The sequence below is a fragment of the Sander lucioperca genome, chromosome 2 (genome assembly GCF_008315115.2).
Source record: "Sander lucioperca isolate FBNREF2018 chromosome 2, SLUC_FBN_1.2, whole genome shotgun sequence".
NCBI lineage: Eukaryota > Metazoa > Chordata > Actinopteri > Perciformes > Percidae > Sander > Sander lucioperca.
The window spans coordinates 9,643,511-9,664,764 of record NC_050174.1 but is presented as its reverse complement, the minus strand read 5'-3'; the positions used below and the strand labels follow the sequence as shown (position 1 = coordinate 9,664,764).

General features: G+C 44.6%; 2 protein-coding genes and 1 long non-coding RNA gene across 5 annotated transcripts in view; 2 read left to right on the top strand and 1 right to left on the bottom strand.

Annotated features, from left to right (window-relative positions):
• Nucleotides 1-232: 232 nt before the first annotated feature.
• On the bottom strand, nucleotides 233-9,908 carry smim15 (small integral membrane protein 15). The gene is made up of 2 exons (XM_031309089.2): nucleotides 9,633-9,908; nucleotides 233-920 (listed from the first exon to the last, which is right to left on the bottom strand). Exon 2 carries the CDS (start codon nucleotides 887-889, stop codon nucleotides 665-667), a length of 225 nt encoding a protein of 74 aa, XP_031164949.1. The 5' UTR covers nucleotides 890-920; nucleotides 9,633-9,908; the 3' UTR covers nucleotides 233-664.
• Nucleotides 9,909-11,729: 1,821 nt separating this feature from the next.
• Nucleotides 11,730-21,254, top strand: part of LOC116056759 (zinc finger SWIM domain-containing protein 6) — a 50,087-nt gene continuing 40,562 nt past the window's right edge. The window contains exon 1 of one of the 3 annotated variants that reach the window (XM_031309082.2): nucleotides 11,730-12,373. In XM_031309082.2, coding sequence (XP_031164942.1) covers nucleotides 11,941-12,373 — 433 coding nt within the window. In that variant the 5' untranslated portion in view covers nucleotides 11,730-11,940. The remainder of the gene's footprint in view (nucleotides 12,374-21,254) is intronic. The other 2 variants (XM_031309081.2, XM_031309083.2) reach the window with 2 other exon arrangements.
• Nucleotides 14,113-21,254, top strand: part of LOC116056766 — an 18,531-nt gene continuing 11,389 nt past the window's right edge. The window contains exon 1 of the long non-coding RNA XR_004106660.2: nucleotides 14,113-14,123. This is a non-coding gene — a long non-coding RNA (uncharacterized LOC116056766). The remainder of the gene's footprint in view (nucleotides 14,124-21,254) is intronic.

Here is a 21,254-nt window from a genome sequence, read left to right as displayed (position 1 = left end):
GCAAGAGTATTTATTTGAAATTGACTTTTCACAGGTATGTTCATGCAACTTGTAAAGACAACTCGCTCCACATTTGTAGAGATTAGTTTTTTTCTGTCGATCAGTACATGGAAGTCTAATAATGCACCCTGGTTCAGTGTTCCGATACAGTAAAACATGAGGGGATGAATACTAAGCACATACTGTGATATTGTATGCAGTTCGATGTTAAATCCACAAAGAGGAAATAAGATTCTTATCAACCATGAAAACTTTATTGATTAGAAAGTAGTATTTGGGATATTTTGGAAAAAGTTCCAGTATGCTCATTACATCATCAACTAAGCAATTAAGCAGAACATGGATGCTAACAATGGAATGCAAGGTGTTGCAACAGCTGCACAATATTATCAGCGGATTTCTGTATAAAAACATCATACAGATGACCACTGTGCTCTTGCTGACCAAAGTCCCACTGGGACGAGCCTCCTTCGGGCAGTACTGTCCGTCTCTGCACTGTTAGGCCTGTGGGGCCAGTCTCCTACCCCGGATATGAGGCGTAGTGGCCCTATGCTGACAATAGGGCTGGAACAACGAAGGGCACTATGTCATTATTTGGAATAAGGAGGGCTGTGAGCGTGGTGGTTGCTCCTCCTTTTTTTATGCCCCCATTCTACCCACAGGCTCAGTCTTTCTTGGTCCTCTTGGCCTTGGCTATGTTTTCCTGACGTTTCTGCTTTTTCTTCTGTTCCCGGTCACGTGCCTCAATCATCTTGGCCAGTTTCCAGGACAGAAGTGCACTGGCAATGAAGAGAGGTGTGAGAGCCAGTATGACAGTGGTGAGGAAACCATAGGGGTCTTTGGCAGCCCACTCCACCACATACTCTGCCCATGCCCGAACGTCAATCATCCTGGTCAGCAACAATCAGGCTTAATGAAACCTGAGAAAGGGTACCAGGAGAGAAAGCAGTGAATAGTCAGAGCATATGTGATATGTAGAAAAAAATAACTATAACAATAACCAAAGGACCTTCAACCAATAATGACTGGTTGATATTGGGAGTGGGTGAGTGGGTGTTATGGATACAATCTATTTCACATACAGTGAGAAACTGTTTACAGAAAAAAACAACCAGATTTGTGATCAAACAGTTAATCAACAGAACATTTATTGTGAACAATTTTGATAATCAACTCATTTATTGAGGGAAAATACCAAATATTTGCTGGTTCAAGCTTCTCATGTAAGGCTTCCGGCTTCTTTTCTCTCTTTTGTATCATTGTACATTCATATAAGTAGGTTTTAGATAGCTGGTTGCACAAAAAAAGCAAGTTCACAAAGTAACATTGGGTTCTCCAAAATTGTGCTCAGTCCGAGCCTTAAACCAGATATACACGGCCTTTCTGGCTAATCAGCAAGTACATACTTGACGAGTTAAGGTACCTTCTAAAATTGCTAATAAAAACTATAAAAATCCAATATTTTGGGGCTTCCTGGTGGCTTATGGTTAAGGCACACAGTGTTTCCCATACATAGGGTCTACTTGAGCGCACCGCCCAGGTAGATTGAGCCCGCCAAGGTAGATAACATCCGAATTACATTTTTTCCCAATCAACCATGTATTTTTTACAGCGCACAAAGACCAGTGGCATCCAGCCCCTCCCCCTCGTGAAGTCGCGCTCCGCGTGCATGACAGCGTCAACGCTTCACTTCAGGCTCAAAGGCTATCGTTAGTAGTAACATGCTGCTGGTGGTCTTGTTGTGGGATTAACTGTATTAACAAACCGTTGAAATGCTGCGGCCACACCGCTGTGAAAGCTCTCTGAACGTCATTTATCAGAGTTCGGTTGTTACCCCTGTCCGCGGCAGTCTCCTTCACTCCATATCTTTATAATGGAGCTAACCGCTAACGGAGCTAATCGTTGCTAACCGAGCCTTCAGTTCTGGTTCTCCGTGCCTGAATCCATTAACTGTATTTATGGACTTGAACCCGAATAAAACTCGAGATTTTGTTGGCTGTAAAAGTTTTACTACAACTCAGTTGTTTAAATGACAGAAATCTTCAGATTAGATTTTAACGAATGCAACAAGGACACGTATAGTAGCCTACAAAACTTTAGGTTACTTAACGTAACCCCGGTTCTTTGATAACAGAGTGAGGCGTTTCACTATGGAAATCGCCTCGGCGTGATCAACCATGGAAGCTCCAATGACACCACGTCTGTCCGTGACAGACAGGTCAAACTCATATAATCACAGTCGGCCAGCTCCTTACAAATCATTCCAGATAGGTTTCTTTCCGGTGTTCTTTTTCTAACTTTGTTCGGTGTTTCACTATGGGAGATATAGACCACTCCCGGATTGCATGAATCTCCCGAAGCCAAAATCATATTGAACCGAGAGTCACACTGACCCCGGCGCTGTAGCCTCCAGCACAGCCTGTGCCAAGAACAGCCCGGAAACATCCAGCCTGTAAAACCTCGCAAAAGTGTGAGGTGTAGCCCAGCTTGCCGTGAAATTTCCTTCACTGACACACCCCTGAAAAGGACCCATGAAGTGGCCATGACCCTTGTGGAATGAGCTCTCAGGCCCTTGGGGGCCTGCAAACCTTTGCACTCATAGGCCAATGATATGGCCTCCACAATCCAGTGAGACAGCCTCTGTTTTAAGAGAGACAAACTTCATCCCCACTGCCTCCACAGGCTTAAACGGGTGATGAGAGAGGGCGTCCAACACAACCGACAAATCCCACAGAGGAACCACGGAAAGGTCTGGAAACTAGGAGCTTGCAGCGTACCCCTTTCATAAAACGACAACTAAGGGATGTTGCCCCGCCGGCTTATCCCCGAAACCCATGTGACAAGCTGAGACAGCAGCTAAGTACACCTTAATTGTCGAAAAAGCCTTCCCTTTATTCATCAGGTACTGCAGGAAACACAGCAGGTCCACCACAGAACACTGAAAAGGGATGGTATCCCTATGTTCGCACCACTCCTCAAAAACCTGCCACTTTCCACTGTAAAGAGAGTGGGTGGATGCGGCCCTTGTACTCTGAATGGTGTCAATAGGTATAGTACTTGTACTTTTTAGAGGAAAAGTACACTTCTAAGAACTACTCTCTAGGGCTGAACGATTTTTGAAAATAATCTAATTGCGATTTTTTTCCCAAATATTGCGATTCGATTATTTTTTTAAGTTCTTAGTCTTCTGTATTATTCAACAAAGAATAATATAATTTATAGTATGAACACACAATTACACACTAGACAGTTAAATAAGTAAAAATATAATATTATATATATATATATATATATATATATATATATATACATACATACATACATACATACACACACACATACATATACACATATACACACACACACAAGTGTATTTTTTACAGTGCACAGAGAGGAGCTGCCTCCAGCCCCTCCCCCTCGTGAAGTTGCGTGCTGCGGTTCTCTTAATACATCCATGGCTGCGGTGTGCACTTGTTCAGAGAGGCTATCGTTGCGTTAGCTAGTTGCTGGTGTTCTTGCGTGGGATTAACTGTATTAATAAAACTGTTGAAACACCGCGGCCACGCTGATGTGAAAGCTCCCCGAACGTCATTAATCAGTCTGGTTGTTACCCCTCTCAGTGGCAGCTCCTCCACTCCATATCTTTATAACGGAGCTAACCGCTAACCGGAGCTAACCGCTAATCAGAGCTAATCGTTGCCAACCGAGCCTTGAGTTCTGTGTGCCTGTATCCATTAACTGCATGTATAGACTCAAGCCCGAATAAAACCCTTCATTTTATTAAAATGGGTGTAAAAGTTTTAAACTACAACTCAGAGTTGTTTGAATGACAGAAATCAGCTAAAAGGTACGGCGTAGCATTAGCGTGCTAGTTGATGCTTTCTCTGCAGAGTGCAGACTGATTTGCTCTCGCGAGTCATGTGACCAAATCGCAGCCTTTGCGATTAGGAAATCGCGTTTTAACATATCGTGATATTATCGCAAATGCAATTAATCGTTCAGACCTACTACTCTCCCCCAAAATCTTTTTTTCTGTTTGCATTCCCACTGGCCAAGTGGCCATAGGGACTGGTAGGAGGGGTAAGGGAGTGACACAAGCACGGCAACGGTCTTTATAGCATCGTCACTAGACCTTAGCGCCACATACAACAACAACAAAGCAGCATGGAGGAGGCCGTACACCTCCACATCAGTCCACTTTTCCGAGTTCCGTCCATTCTCGTAGTAATTCACGTAATGTTTTGCTCAACTTTAGGAGCTCCACACAGTCTGACGAGAAAGCAAACTCCATACCCACTGAAAGTCACCGTTTCTCAGTTACTGGACTACCGGGGCTCTGCGGAGCTCCGGAGCTGGCTGGCTGCCAGCTGCCGGCATAACTTTCGACCATTTACAGTTTGAATTTCGTCACGTCACTTATAAAACAGCTACCCCAAGGTCTTATAAAGCTAACTATGGTGTCCGATTTCAATTTAATGCATTTTTGTGAACATTAGGGGTTTCATTTCAGAGGTCTAAGAGGAGGCTAGCTAGCTCTCATTGATAGAGCTCCATCCAGCCGCAGGCTCTATCAATGAGACTCGCGGGCAAGAGGCGTTTATTTCCCTGATCGTTTGTTTAAATAACTCAACACACATATCCATTATAAGATTAACTGGAACCTGCAGTAAGAGATTGCGGGCGTAACAAGCTCGCTGACCGCGCTCTCACTCACATACAGCGGCCATTTAGCAGGAAGAGAGGAGCTGCAGGCCCTGGAGCTCTGTCAGGGCAGCGGCGTTTGGTAGTCCATTAACCCAAAAAACGGTGACTTTGCGCGGGTATGGAGTGCCGTGGCCTGCCAGCCGTGACGGAGCTCCATCTACCACCCAGCAGGCCGGGGTCTGTGAAGGAAGGCAGGCCGGGCGGCGAGGCAGCAACACAGGCAGCACCGGCCGCTGAACTCCCGACACACAGTCGGACAAAATTTGCAATTAGCCATCAATTTTCGTAAAACGGCCCACATTTGACCTCTACATAGTTGATACAAATGTTGTCAGAAGTGAATTTAATGATGAATAAGATGGTGAAAATTGTTAAAAATGTCCCGTTGTTGGTTGTTGCTTTGTCTGCAAGTTCCGAATTGGCAGTGGGCGTGACTTATAAGTTTGACCAATCAAGTACACCTAGGAAAAGGGAAAAGACCCTGCTCTGAAGTAGGAGCTAAAAAAGTACACTACTGAGGCCAGAGGAACTGTTCTAGGAACGTTTAGTTCTAAGAACTGCAAAAATCCCTCCGGTCGGAAAGCCCCTATTGACCTGCTCTGGCAGGCCTGATGCATTCAGGTTCCACCTCTCACGGGCCAAGCCCAGAGCGCTATGCGGTCTGGGTGAGGGTGGTAGATCCAAAGCCATAATCATGGATACCATCGTCAGATGACTCTACAGTGTAACCCTATGAGGCGAATATGCTATCTTGAAATAAATCACTTATTTTCACCATAAACAGGCATATACATGTTATTATCATTGTTTGTCAATATGTAAAAGGCCCTTTTATTTACCTTCTATATCGTAAATGGGCCTCTAAAAAATGCCCATTGTAGTGAGTGACCGCGTCGCCTAATAAGTCTCTGAGCAGTGTTTACCTTTCTAATGTCCGCTAGCATATGTACAGGCTAACTATAGCCAGTTAGCTTTGTGTGTAACGTAACAAAAACCCACCCATCTCGTAGGAGCGAAGCTTAATATTTAATTCAATAAAATGATGGTACAAAAGAAGCACTAACTCCACAGATCTTATGTTGACAACGTGGATGCAGATATAGGAAACGTCGTAATACTTACCTAGCAGGCTACGCTAACGCTGTTGCGCTAACGTTAGCAAACGTCAGCGTAGCGTTAGCTAGCTATCTAAACTTCTGAAAAGCCTTTCCCTCCAATATTATTCTGAACATAATAAAGACACCTGGACTCGGTCGACACCAAAAGCCATATGACTATGGCAAGATCACAAGCATTTAGGTATATGGAGTGCTAGCGAAAAAGCTAACGCTAGCATAAGGAATGGCTAACTTCAAACTTCATTCATTTCTAAAGCAGTGTTAGAACTTTTTTGACACCATGGCACACATTAACGATGGTATTACTATATTTGTCCTATGTAATTTTTTATAAGTCAAAGAGAGAAATTGACATTTACCTCACACAATAATGAGTAGTCATTTGCCCTCCAATTTGCTCTTTTCACCTTCAGCTCCCATACTTTGCCTTTTTGGTTCACGGGGGGACTTGTAAAATCTTTTGCCGCTTCCCTGTCTTTCATTGCAGCCAAACGCACAACAGTTGGGCATTTTTTCAGTGATTTATGTCATTTTTTTAATAATGTATTACATTTTCCCACTATTCCCTGCACTATGTCAATGGTAATTAGATGAATGTTGGTATCCAACATGGAGTCCACGAAACATGTGACCACCTCGGAACCAATCACATAACGGGATAGCTCAGAACATTCGATTCCCTAGTTGGCCAAACTCTCTCTAATATACGGCTCTGGGTAGATCTCCCCGCCCGCTTGGGAAAGAAGGTCTCTGCATATGGTGAGAGGCCATGGCTCTCCTGCCAGGAGCTGTATTATCTCTGCTACCCAATGCTTGGATGACCACCGCGGTGCTATCAGGATTAGCGACAGGCCCTGTCCTCTCACCCTCGCTAGGGTGTGGGAGATCAGACTGAGGGGGGGAAATTCAAAGAGTAGCATGTTTGGCCATGGATGGGCTAGAGCATCCACACCCAGCAGTGCATTTACGCCTGACAGAGAGAAGAACACTGGACATTGCATGTTTTCCTGCGAGGCGAAGAGATCTACGGCTGCCTGATCGTATCTCTGCCAGATCTGTTCTACCACCTGTGGGTGGAGAGTCCACTCTCCGTACAGAGGATTCCCCCGTGACAGGAGATCTGCACCCCTGTTTAGAACACCTGGCACGGGTGTTGCTCAAAGAGACAGCAGTCTCCTGCTGCTCCACAAAATTACTGTGCATGTGAACTTGTGCAACTGCAGTGAGTGAGTGCCGCCCTGGCGGTTGATGTACGCAACCACAGTGGAATTGTCTGTTTTCACTAAAACATGACGACCTTGGAGAAAGTGCAGAAAATGTTTCAGAGCCAGAAACACCGCCATAAGCTCCACGACATTTATGAGGCCGGGCTAACCTCCGGTTCCATGTGCCATTCACTGTTCACCCTAACAGCGTCGCTCCCCATCCTGACAGGGACGTGTCCATTGTCATGGTTACTCTGGATGACACCGCCCCTAGCGGGACGCTCAATGTGTGAGCCACCGTGTCTCTCCATGGGTGTAGGGCTGCTACGCACACCAGAGTTATTTTCACCCTTCGGTTGAGATGACGGCGTGGGCACAGGCGTAATGCAGCCACCCAACGCTGAAAATCCCTCATTATTCAAAGCCGGATGTACCACGGACACTACTGACGCCATAAGGCCAAGCAGGCGCAGGCATGGTCTGAATGGCACGGCTTTACTTAGCCGGAAAAGGGAGAGACATTGTACCAGGGATGCTAATCTCCCCTCCGATAGCGTGACACGGTAGGAGAGGAAGTTTATTTTGAGACCCAAATATTCCGTACATTGCGCGGGTTCTACTCGGCTCTTTGCCCAGTGTATGTTGAACCCCAAATCCCTGAGATGATTTATCACCGTAGTGGAATCTCTAACTGCCTGCTCCCGTGAGTGGAAGCAGACCAGATAGTCGTCTATGTACAAAAATATTCTGATACCGCTGTTCCTTAACGGAGGCAGCGCTGCCTCTACACACTTGGTGAACACCCTCGGTGCTAACGACAGCCCGAATGGGATGGCTTGGTATTCGTAGGCTCTGCCCCGATACGCAAACCTGAGAAATGTTCTGTGTGCGGAATAAATGGCGATGTGGAAATATGCATCTGAAAGATCTATGGTCACAAAACAAGCCCCCGGGCGGATTGAACGACAGAGCACTTTGTTTGTTAACATCCTGAACGTGTATTTGTAGGTGTCTGTTTAACACACAGAGATCTAAAATCAGGCGAAGTGACGAGCTCTCTTTCTTGGGAATGAGGAAATAGCGGGAGTAAAACCCTTGTGACAGAGCAGAAGAGTCAAGATGACAGCAATTTTAGTGCCTAAACTAATGTTGACAATGCTGACTACTTGTTAGCCACTTCTTTAAGTTAAGTTTAAAAGAGGCATACATTTAAAAAATTTCTAATGTGACTTGGGATAGAGTTCCACCCACGAGCAGCCCTAACTGAATAAGCATTTTGACTAAATGCACTTCTCCTTAACGGGACAATGCAGTCGCCTCTCGCTGCTCTCCGTGTGGATCTGTAAGCAGTTGGTACTGTGCTCACAAACTGGCTCAATCCATGAGGAGCTAGACCATGTAAGATTGTATACATAAGACATAGATCTGTATGAAATAATTTTTTTTTTTTTTTAAATAAAATTGACAACTGCGTCGGTCTTAAACTAGCAAAGACACAATTGCGTAAGTACATTTGGCAGCCAGTCAGTCTTTTACAGCTGTTACATATTTTTTCTGTTTGACCTTCCTGTACTGCAGGGATATTCATTGCCTTTGAAATTATTCTGACTTGTTTGGATGTTCCTTTGTCTTCATACATACTGTATTTTTCTTTTTAACCGACTAAACGGGAGGGGGACCTTGCAGATTCAGGAGTATTTATCCTAAATTCACTTCTCACCGGTATATTTATGCAATGTATGCAACTTCTAAAGACAACTGGCTGCTCCACATTTGTAGAGATGTTTTTCCCTTTATGTCTTTTCTGTTGATCAGTACATGGGAGTACTCTGGTTCAGTGTTACAATACAATAAAACATCAGGGGATGAATACTTTTTTTGTGTACTGAATTAAAAGCACTTGTGAATTTTTTAAATTTTTTTTACATCAGAATCAGATAGAGATTTATTGCCTAAGTAAGTTTTCACTTGCATGGAATTTGCCTTGGTGTCTTTAGTGCATGCAATAAACATATGAAAATTGAATAAACAATAGAGCAAAGTTAAGTACTGCAACAGTTAAGAACATAAATACAGAATAGAAATATAATAAAATACAAATATGTACAATATAACTATTTTAGCTCTGTAAGGTTTTGTGCAGGGTGTGCAAAATATTAATCATTACAAGTCATTATTATGGATTAATTAAGCCCTTTAATGTAGGTTACTGCTACTTGTTGAACGCTCCGACCAAAACAGTTCCTCATAAATCTGCTAATGATCACCGGTTGCAAACTAGCATCAACCAGAGAGACTGTTACAAACCATTTACTCTGACTACAGTCTCATACAAAAAAAAAAGGCTAATGTGACAAATTCGCCTTGCCTGCCACTAGGATTAGCTAGATCTGAATATGTGGATGTGGACGAAACATTTACATTTCTACTAATCTTAGCAACGCTAGCTAACGACTAAGGGCCTAACGTTAGCTTTAAGGAGCAAGAGCACTGACTCTTGGCTAAACGGCGCAACAAAAATGCATGTGCACGCAAAAAAACCCGAATCTATATTTTCATACTGGTTAGTGGTGGTATAAACAAACTAAATACAAAATAAACTTACCAATATGCAGAGATTATGTTTGTATCCACGATAATGAGTTCCAGTTCCTCCCTGTTCCGGGGTGCAAGTATTTTCTTCCAAGGATGGCGCAGGCATGTTCCGCCCTACTCTGCCTTACTCTGCCTCTGATTGGATTACCCTGACATTCTTACCCTAACCCTAACCAATCCCACTCCTCTTGTATATACCTAACCAACCAAACCAACGAAGACAATGACTACTAGCCAATCAGAGGAAGACTAGGGCGGATCATGCCTGCCCATGCCTTCGCTATCCTAGGAAAAATTTTGGCCGGGGAAGGGAAGTGTGGTCCCCTGCTTACTCGTGATTGGATATGACGCGTTCTTTAAAACATGGGAAATGTAGTCCTTTAGCCGTAGAAACTGAATTTATAAATTGTGAATATAGGCTACAGGGCAAAACCCGTAGGCCTAGTTAATGCAGACCTCTGGGTATAATATTGCCTAAATGGTGTAAGTTGTACAGTTGTAGGCTACAGAAGAGTAAAGGAACTTTGAAACGGTGAGCTTACGTTTTTTTTCAATTTTGGGTGAATTTAAAATGTGATTGTCAGTGAAATTAAATCAAATGTGTCTTTGTAAGAGAATGAATATGTTTGATATATTATAGTTTTAATAATAATAGAGCAGACCTGTGACACTCTCTTGTCTGTCAGTGTTCCCTACAGAAAGAATGAATAGGCTGTGTGCCTTGAGCTGTAAAACAATCCTCTGCTGGACAAATGATTACAATATTGCATATAGATTAACAATACAAAACTCAATGTGGTCAACAAATTACTGTATTAAGAACCAGAAGACCTCTAGCTGTTGAAACTTCTGGTCATGTGGAAGTGCTCTGTCTGAATAATAGGCTAAAGCAAACAATAAGGCAATAGCTGCATCAAAAAAAAGCTAAAAGCTCCACTGGCCCTCTGGGAAAGATGACTAACATAACAAAGATGGACCTGCTGGCTTTGTGAAGTTCCTGTGGGGAAGTATTGAAACCAAATCAGGTTAGGCCACATCTGCTACGTCCATACGGCATGGATCACTTTCAGAGCAGTTCAAAGGCCAGCCTTTTAGACTATACTCACAGAGGAAGGAGAGGGGCAGCTGGGAACACATGCAGAGGACTAACACATTGCAAACACACTTTCTGGTTTGCCAGCATAGTTTTGGCCAAGTTTTAATTTAAAAACATATCCCAAATCTAGTGGCTTTTTTGTTAGGCTTATAATGATTAGCTTCTGTTACATGTCTCACCAGGCAGGGAGAGCCCAGGGGGTGGGCAATGCAGCCGCACCCTAAACCCCTGATGACTATAGGCTACTGCTACAGAAGGGGGCCCCCTTTTCATGACGCAGCTATGGAACTAGCATTATCAACAGACAGGAAGGAGGACCATATATGACTAGGCCTACACCACAATCCCCACTAGTGGTGTATGTCATAATGATTACGAGTAACCGCACTATCAAGCCAGCCCCTTGAGGAATTTTCAACATCCTATGATTTAAACTTTTTCTGCAAGTTAGATAGACCCAATACTGGAGTGAGTAGAGAGCATGATTTTTCTGTTTAAAAATTTAAATGTCCATATCCAAGATCCTGATGACATTGCCAGGTTTATTTAGGCCTATTAATAGGCTAGCCTACTGATCTTCAAGCCTATAGCTGCAGCACATTAAACCAACAGCTGACCAAAATGACTGATTAGTGGCTACAGAGTAGCCTACAAGCATGTGCGGCTCCATATCTTTATGTCCCTCCTCCCACACCCTTACTGTCTCTGACAGCTGAGAGTCCTTTGGACTTAAGCCTCGAAAACAACCATCACGTTGTTATTGAAGAAGCTAGAGCCTGGGGTGGTAGCACAGGCTCCAAAGGAAAAAAGTCAGTTTTCTTGCCCCCTTTTACCCCTGTGGGAAACTGCGAGACCGCCCCTGGATTAAGTCCCCGCCTTTAAACTCAAATAAGAAGGAAACTTCAAAGGCCGTCGGCCGCCGGGGCTCCGCCCTCGCGCTCCTGAACGGCTTCACAAAGGATTTGCCGACGTTCGGGAATTCCGCCTCCAGTTCCTTTTATAGCGCCACTCGTGCGCTGGCAGCGCTCCAGGATCCCGCCCATCCCGGTTACTTTGACAACACAAAGGACTTCACGGAACTCACAGGCGCCGCCTCCCTTTCCAAATATGGGCAGTCTCTCCATGTACGGAAAACAATCGCTGCGAGATTGCCCTTTTCTCTTCCTTATCCAGTTTATATGATCGGAGAGGAACTGCGCTTCAGGTTGGAAGCGGTGCGATCATGGCCGAGCGAGTCCAGCAGCCCCCAGCCAAGCGGCTCTGCTGCAGGCCCGGCTACAACCCGGCATGCAGGCAGGGGCAGCGGGCTGGAGGAGTCCTGTGTGGCGGCGCAGGGTCCGCTCCGGGAGGGTCGGGGAATGGAAAAACGCACAACCCCGAGTCTTTGCTAGACATCGCGGCACGCAGAGTCGCGGAGAAGTGGCCGTTCCAGAGGGTGGAGGAGCGGTTCGAGAGGATCCCTGAACCCGTCCAGCGGAGGATCGTATACTGGTCATTCCCGAGAAGCGAGAAGGAGATCTGTATGTATTCCTCTTTCAACGCCGGAGGAGAGGAAAGTGGAACTAACGGGGACAATAATGACGAGACCCAGCTGCCTTTCCTACGGGGTGTCACTCTGCTAGAGGGTGGCTGGGTGGACAACGTATTGCAAGTCGGTGAGTGGACTATAACGTTACAAAAATGCAGGAAAACAGCCTACAATAAACAAAACATCTAACTCGCACTGTTTGCCTTTTTCTATGGAACCATGCCAGACTTTTAAAGGGTTTGTGCCTTCCATAGCCTTGTGTATTATAAACAATGTAGGGTATTTCCACACCAGTCTACCCTATAGCTGTGTGAGAATAGCCTATTTTCAGATAAGCCCGTAATAGCAGCCCACTTCTCCTTGTTTTTGCCCACTGAGCTGCGCGCATTGAATTGCCCAGAGCCATCCCAATTGGAAGCTTAGCACTTTGTTCCTATTTTTATGTCTTTCCAGCTCTCCGTGCCCCCACCAATGGGTACGCAGACAAAAGCCCCCTATATCTTTTCACCGCTGGCTAAATAGACGATATTTAGAAAGGGTGGGAGGGACGGTGATTTAAAGCCACAGTGCTTCTATTTTGTTTGCCAAACACCTTTTGTGAGACAGACTGAAGCTTTTCTGCTGTCTTACCAATATTCAGTTAAAGCCCAGGCTATATGCAGCTGGTAAAGGCAAAGATGCATTTTTTGTCCGCTGTAGGCCTATTATTTAAAGCTCGGAGTAAACAGAGGTGCTATAGGCTCAGCAACCCCCTGCCTGCCTGCCTCCCTGCCTGGCTGCCTGGCTGGCTGGCTGCCTTTGCCAGAGCCACAATATTTTACTGCAATCGTCAGTGCAATAGACTCAGCTGTCAATCCGACTCCCCACCCTTGGAAACGGTTCAGGATATTAATCCCATTACCCTCCCCAGTTCATCTGAATCTTAATACATTCTGCAAACAAGATTGTATGCATGATCTTCTTCCTCCTCCCTCCCTCTCCCTCTCTATCTCTCTCCCTTGCTCCCTCTCCCTTTCACTTCTTGGCTTACTATCCCTCCAAAGAATCTGTGTGGAGATGGCTTCAGCTCTTGTGGGCTCAGAGAATGTGCAGTGCACAATAGTAGCCATGGAGCAGGCAGACAGGCAGGCAGCTCTCCCTCCCTCTCTGGCCTGTTTACCAGATTCCCCAGCATTAGACTCATTTATGTGCTCACTCTTTTGGAGCTTTAGGAAGCTAAACACCCAGCACGGGGTAAAATAGTGTAAGGCGTCAGTGAGGAGATTCATGTGTGTGTGTGTGTGCTTTGGAAAATAGTGACAAAGAGGGGAATGGGGTCATTTTCTTTGGCCATACATGTGTTTTTGTGTGTGAGAGAGAGAGAGAGAGCGAGAGAGAGGATTATGTGTGGGGGTTTGATAAACACAGAGGGGGATTGTGCATGCGTCTGTGTGTGCATGTGTGTGTCTTCGTCTGCACGGGCTGTCAGTCTCATCCTGCATGCTCACAGAGAGTGGAGTATGACAGGCGAGTACACAGCAGGATGAGGGCATGTTATGCTGATTGCAATTTTCGCCCCAGAATTTTTTTGGCTGGGGAAAATAAAGCCAAGGAAGAGAAAATGATAAATAAAAGATGCAATCTACTCCAGGGGACAGGCAGCCACTGGAGGATGAGGGCTTAAAAGCAGAGCAGCATGGGAGGGGGCTGTCAGCCACATCACACACCACATGTATTGGCCCATCAAACACAGAGGGCCTGGCCTGGAAAAAAATAGTTCAGGGTGGTTGTGAGGGTGCATGGCTTTGTGTGGCAGCTTCTAGTGTGTGTGTGCTGTCAGTAGGATGGGATTCAGTGTTGATGATGAAAGACAGTAGAGCAATAGAATAGATGCGGAGGTTATTGTGTATGGGGGGGGGAAAGCTAATATACTTGAATGGATCTGCTGTCGCTGTATTCCTTTCCTCCCCCTCTCATCTCCTCCACCTCCCTCTCTCCCAAGTGAGCAGCTATAAAACTCTCCATATTTACTCCCCTAAGGCCAACTACCAGCCCCCAGTCTCCTGTGATTATTTATCTTTTTCTCAAAGACATTAATCACACATTTTCCCTTTTTTCCTCCATCTCTTTCCATATACATATCAGTGCTGCAGAGGGAATGGTAGGGGGATGGCGTTTTCGGGGAAGAGCAATAGATCGGGTGATATCAAGAAAAAGAGGGGAAGCCTAGAGGGAAAAAGTGGGTGGAAAATGCAAAAGAGGAAAGAGGCACTGAAATGGTGATTGCAAAAGAAGGGGATGTCTGAAAGTAAAGAATGAAGCGCTGAGAATGGGAGAGAGTGAGATGGATGGGTTGTTCTTTCTCCCATGCGAGCTCATCTGTTCCAATGCCAGCCTTCGAGATGAATATTCATATATGAATGCAAGTGTTATCTAGCAGTCCACTGCTTCTCCTGATATAGCAGTTTTATAACAACCCAGCATCCGCAGCATCTCTCTCGCACTTTTTCTAATGTTGAATCAGTGATGAATTTGTCAGCCGCTGAACAGGTAGTGGATCCCCTACCTAACATCAACCTGTATGAAAAGGTTGTGCGTGTAATAATACATTAAACACTGCAGATAAATATAATAAAATATGCATGTTTCTTCGGAGAACAGTACCATAACAACCGTTCTCTGTCATGAAAATTACATTGTCATGAGCTGATCACAGAAATATCAGTAAATCGTGTGCCAAGTTAAAATTTTCCTTAGCATGTCAATCAGACCGTGCTGTGCCTTAACTGAGCATCATTTACTGGTATAGAAAACCTCCAGAGCTGCCTGTTCTGATCACAGCATCTGTTCTCCGGCCCCCTTGTGTAATTTAGACTCAGCAGCTCATCATGCTGAAAGGAAGGCTAGTATTATGGTGCCCCGTCCTCTAATTATAGAATTCTAATCCTATGGCTCTAACATGGCATGACAAAGCATGTTTGCACATCATTACCCTCCTTCCTGTTTTAGTCCTCCAGTCTGGGTCAAGTTCATCCTCTCGTCTCTCATTCATATATGACATGTCCTATCCTGCTCCTCCCCCCTTTGACCCCTCATCCCTGTATTTCTAACTCCCACCCCTTCTGTCTGCCATCAGGGCTTTGTGCCAGGAGGTAAATAAACCATAACCACCACACACACACACACACACACACACACACACACACACACACACACACACACACACCACCACCACCTCACTCTTACTATCCTCTTACCGTAAGCCTCATGTCCCTATGGAGTGACATTCTGATGCCTGGCATATGTTGCTCTCTGCAATGTCATTAGCGTAGGCTACATGCTACAGCCTATTTATCCAGCTCTCCTTGTTAGGCTAATTTTTCACATGAAGCTACATGTCATTTTATCATGCTGCTGCCCCAAAGTGATGAGAGTTTTTGAGGCAGTTTTAAATTCAACTAGAATAAAAGCAGATATGCATATCCTGTAGCCTATTTTGGTGTATTTCATATGGTTGTGTTGTTGGACTAGATAGCCCAAAGTGATTTGCCGTTCCCCTGCTTAAAATATCAATGATTGTTCATGGCAGTCATGCCTGTTTGAGTGTGAATGTCATCCTCCTCTGCTCCACCTATTTCAGAGATGTGTGTGTGTGTGTGTGTGTGTGTGTGTGTGTGTGTGTGTGTGTGTGTGTGTGTGTGTGTGTGTGTGTGTGTGTGTGTGTCTTATGCTTCTGCATGCTCATAACTCAGGTTAATTTGTTCACGCTCTGGAGATTCTTAATTAGGTTTGTGCGTCACCTACTCTCTCTCTCACCCTCTTTTTATCATGATGTCAATGAAACGGTGAAATAACAACCAGGCTGGTGGTTCCCTGTTTTTAACCCTGTTCCTTTTTTTGTAACACAGGTGGTGAAAATCATAACACAGACTCTCCTTAACCTTATTTTTGACTCGTAAAACGCATGTTTTAAGTGTGTGAATAGAGGAGGCTTGTAGAGCCATATGTCATTTCCTTTTGACTTTAAATCACGTGTGTGCTTAGCATTTTGGCAGAACCGTGGCTATATCAGACATAATTTACAACAATACAGCACATGGGCACAGACAACACCCACAAAACAAAGGGTCTGATAAAACAACAAAGAATATTTGCGCACACTAGTAGGTTATTGTTTGTGTGACAAAGTGGTAAGCCAAATGCCAAAGAGACATCTGTACCACTTACTAAGGTGGAGTAACACTGAGCATGTTTGTGCAAGAACACACTCTTGCGCACACACACACACACACACACACACACACACACACACACACACACACACACACACACACACACACACACACACACACACACTCTACTCTGGACTTTTTGTTGAACTAAGAATTCACAAGGCTTTTCAAAGGGTTTCTTGAGGACCCACATCGACATTTCAAGCATTTTGTCCACGAAGGTGCAGAATTTAAGATGCCAAACGTAAATCTTGCATGAGCATGTTGACTGTGAGACGCTATCAGGCTGAGCTGGATTTTCGGTGGGTAAAGGCTTATTCTTTTTGTTTATGTGTGGGCTGTTTCTTTTCATGTGGGTGGATCTGGTTTTATTTTCCTGTTAGGTTAGAGAGTTCCTTTTATCTTTTTACAATGCTGGTCGAGAATGAGCCCACATGCCTACCACCAGAGACAGAGAGAGACAAGACGCTTCCGAATATGTGTTTAACTGTGTAAAACCAATATGTTGTAAAGAGACTCAACTTGTGACTCAGGACTTAAAATAGACGCTGACACAATATGACTTAGGTCTTTTGAAAATCATTCCCCCCAAAAACATTTGAAGTTATTCTAAAATATAAACTAAGGATAAGTTTTTTTTAGAGAATTGTGTGTGAAAGTAAACCCTGAAGTTAGGCTACATCCACACATGTTTCGCATAACCTTTGCTACGTTTACGCCTGGCGTCCACACTACTCCAGCGTTTTAGAACCCGTAAAATAGAGACATTTGAAACTGCTGCTGACTCCGTTGTTGGGTTGTGTTGTGGTCTGGATGGGCAGAAACAGAGACTTTTTAAAATGATGACACCCAGGTTCGCTTCCTGATTGGGTCTTATCAGTCAGGACGTGTCCTTCCCTGATTCATCACGCCCCCATCACGTAACCCTTTTCCAGAAGAAAACAAACCACGTCAGCCTTGACTACCAGTGGTTAATTCAACATGGATAATGTATTACAGTGGTTTCTGACCTTGTTGTCTATACTAGCAGGTGTTGTGCAGTTACATTTTGCACGTTATAATGCTACTGCCACATGGCAAGAGGCAAACTATTATTTTGTTTTAAAATGAAACCGGTTTTAGTGTGGATGTAGTCTCAGTTAATCAGATCTCTTGTGTGGACCGAGCTCTAAGGTGAGAGTGTTGAAGGAGCAGTGACCCTGAATGCGGTGCCTCGGGTCTACCCCCAGCCATGTGACTATCCCTTGGCTTGTATCGTCATGGAAACATGGCTGAGCCTAGAGCTAGTGTAAACAAATGGCAGAGAGAGAGAGAGAGAGCAACTGCAGCCATGTGAAGAGGCATTGAGTCTTTAGGGAAAGTGCTCTTTCTGACTGTGTGTATCTGAGAGACTGAGGGTAGCAGATTCCAGACCTTTGTCCCATTATGTTGTCTGAATGGAAAAAAGATAGGATACATTTCAGCTGTCGCTTATTGGAAACACTTTGTCTCTTACTCACTTAGTGTGCGAGTGTGTTTGTGTGTGCACATGTTTCTATAGACAAAATATTGGACATTATTTTTCAATGTTTTCAGTTTAATAACACTATTGTTTGCTATGTGACATTGCTTGGTGTTGGATAATATCTCAATTTACAAATCCTCCAGATAATGTGTTTTTTGTTTACCTCTAGTTGCGTAGAATATCTTCCATGTAAACTGAAGCTGAAGTTAGAGTAAGCATCGCTATAAATCTGAAATGTGTGTATGTGATAATTACTTTTTATAATCATAATGAGTTTCAGCACAAGCTCAGTTTCCGCCTTCGATTACTTACAGACAGTCAGCCCTAGCGGGATTTCAGTCTGGGTGGCCCCCTCAAGGATTAAACCCATAAAAAAAACCTAACATTTCCATGCTGTACCAATTGAGTGATAGATGACCACTGGTTCCTCTGCTTGCTCTGTCATGTTCCCAGCATGTCAGAAGTTTCCAGAAGGTCCCAATACTAGTCACAGCCCCATATCCAAACTCTAACCAATCCCATTCCCAGACCCAGATGTGCCTCTAGATAGATTATTCCCACCACAGACCATAACTTCCTCGAGCCAGCCATGTTCCATCTTCTACACTCAGCCATAACAGTCTCCTGCTCTTCACGTTTCCAAATACTATATCCAAGATGTACCATTAGACAGTCCTTCTGACATCTCAAGTTAGCTCTGTCTGCATTATTTCCAGTCCTCCCACCTGCCTCCCTCCCAGTCCCATTCCTACTCCCAGACATAGCTGTTTCCTCCCCGCCCCTCTTAAATCACCATTCCCAGTTCCAGCTCTAGCCACCTTGTGTCTGCCACACTCCCAGGCCTATTACCAAGTTGCCCAAAGCCCACGCTTAAAAATTACCCTGTGCGCTGATACTGGCTCATTTTCAGAGACGCTCAATGTACAAGATCAGCGTGCATCGCCCCTGTAAAAATAAACCAGCTAAAGTAATAAAGTTCCAGCATGAGCTCTCTCACGTCTGCCCCAGTCCCCATTCCAGCTTGACTTGTCTCCTGTCCCAGACTGTGGCTGCTGGGTGTGCGTCAGCACAGCTCCTCGGCTGGCTGACTCTGTCTAGGAATCCAGTGCTCCTTCCACAGAGCTCCTGCCCCTCTCTTCGCTGTGAGCACAGGAAACCGAGCAGAGGGAACAAGTGATAGAAAGGCTACTAAATCTACAATGACAAGGCCCTATTAAAAGCTGTTTTTTCTATTTCATTTAATGACTTTTATTACCAGCCGCCCTTCTCTCTTCGATTTGGCAATAATAACAACAGGGGAATGCAGCACTCAGCGTTCTCCTATCTGATGCTCCCCTTTTTTTTCTTTTTAATGAATTCCTCTTTGCACCAATGGGCTGCTGAAATAAGCACAACGCAGGCCAAGACTCTGCTTACTGCAGTGGAAGGTTCAATGTATGTCTACCGTGTGTGTGTGTGTGTGTGTGTGTGTGTGTGTGTGTGTGTGTGTGTGTGTATATGTGTGTGTGTATGTGTGTGTATGTATGTGTGTGTGTATGTATGTGTGTGTGTGTGTGTGTGTGAGAATACATGTTAAACACTACACACACTTTCACTGTTGACTCAGAACAGAGCCTCTCTGTCCAGTTTGGTCAACAGCTGTTTCTCCCTAGAAGCCAAACAGCGTTAGTTCAGTCCAAAGGCTACACATTTTTTTTTTATATATATATATATATATATATGTGTATATGTGTGTGTGTATATATAATCGCTGTATACTTTGCTGAACGAGTAGAAAGTTACCTGCTGTTGTCCCAGATTAAGGGCAATGTTTTTGATCTATCCCAGACAAACATGAAGGGTATAGCATAGAATATCTTGACATTGTTGTGCTTGGTCTACACTAGTAAACTAACTTTTACTGTAGACACTGCTTGCCGAAAAGAGGCCACCAAGGCCACAACAAGCATGTTTTTATTGCTGTGACAAACTAACTTTGACTCTTGCTGTTATTGTAAATGATTGTTGGGTTGAGAATGAGAAGCTGCTTCTTGGACAAAACTATTCTCCACCAGATACTTACACAGGGCTTTAAGTAAAGCTAGATTTTGCCAGCCCGTTTTTAATCTGTGTGTGACTACAACCATGTGCGTACATGACTTTGTGTGTTAATGGCTCAGTGAGCGTGTTTATGGCTGTGTGTGTCAGGCTGAATAAAGGTGAGGCATGTTAATGATAAGAGGGTGGATGACATTCCCGTCTGTCATCATTCCCTCACTATCCTATTTCCACTCTTGCGCGCAAGCACACACACACACACACACACACACACACACACACACACACACACACACGTTGCACACATGCTTTAAGATACACACTTGCCTCATGGTGCCGTGGTGTCGGTGACTAGGCGCCTTAGAGTAAGCAACAGCAGAGGATGAGGGTTTACCTGCCACTGACCCCTATCACACACACACACACACACACACACACCGACCGGTCCATCCCCCAGCATCGAGCTGGCCCAATGTTGACCTCTTTACTTGACCCCCAGGAATTTACTAATGACAAAGGTCAATCTGGTCGGACTATCCCGCCAGTGGCTGATTGCGCTGCTTGAAAGACGGGCCCATGCTCACATTATTGTTTTCCAATAAACATCACCTGACCAAAGGAAAATATTGCTTGCTTGATTGAATGTGTGGATGTGTACATGTTCCAATAAGTGTAAATGTAAATGTTGATTGATTGAATAAGCAATTCCTCACCTGAGAGATCAGTCAGAGAGGGGACAAAGTACATGCCCAGCATTCTTTTTGTCCTTTTGTGGAACAATCTGGAATTTGAGCCAGATTGAGAGGGGGAGTTTACCCTCTTCTCTCTTCTTGCCCAGCAGGCTCAAGTGCCGTGCGAGCTATGCAGAGGAGGAGGTCCTGAGAGTGTGAGGTGCCTCTTGCTGTGCCTGGTCCAACGATGTCGTGGCTGTGTGGCATGTGAGACATGCATTTACTGCTCTGGGGCAGAGTGGGGCTGAGTAGACCTAGAAAGGCTCTCCAGTCCAGGCATGAGAGACAGACAAATAAAGAGAATCGGAGAGATTCAAAGGCAAGGAGAGGACGGCTTTCAACAGACTATGCAATCTAGTTTGTCCTTCTAAAGAGTTTTATCTTGAAGGAGTTCATTCTTTTTCTTTCTTGCTCATTTCCTTGCTTGCTTTTTTTCTTACCTCATTCCTGCCCTTCATCTTCCTGTCTTCTTATTCTTATGCTCTTCTACGCCTAACCACTCTATACCTGTCTTCCTTCTCTTTC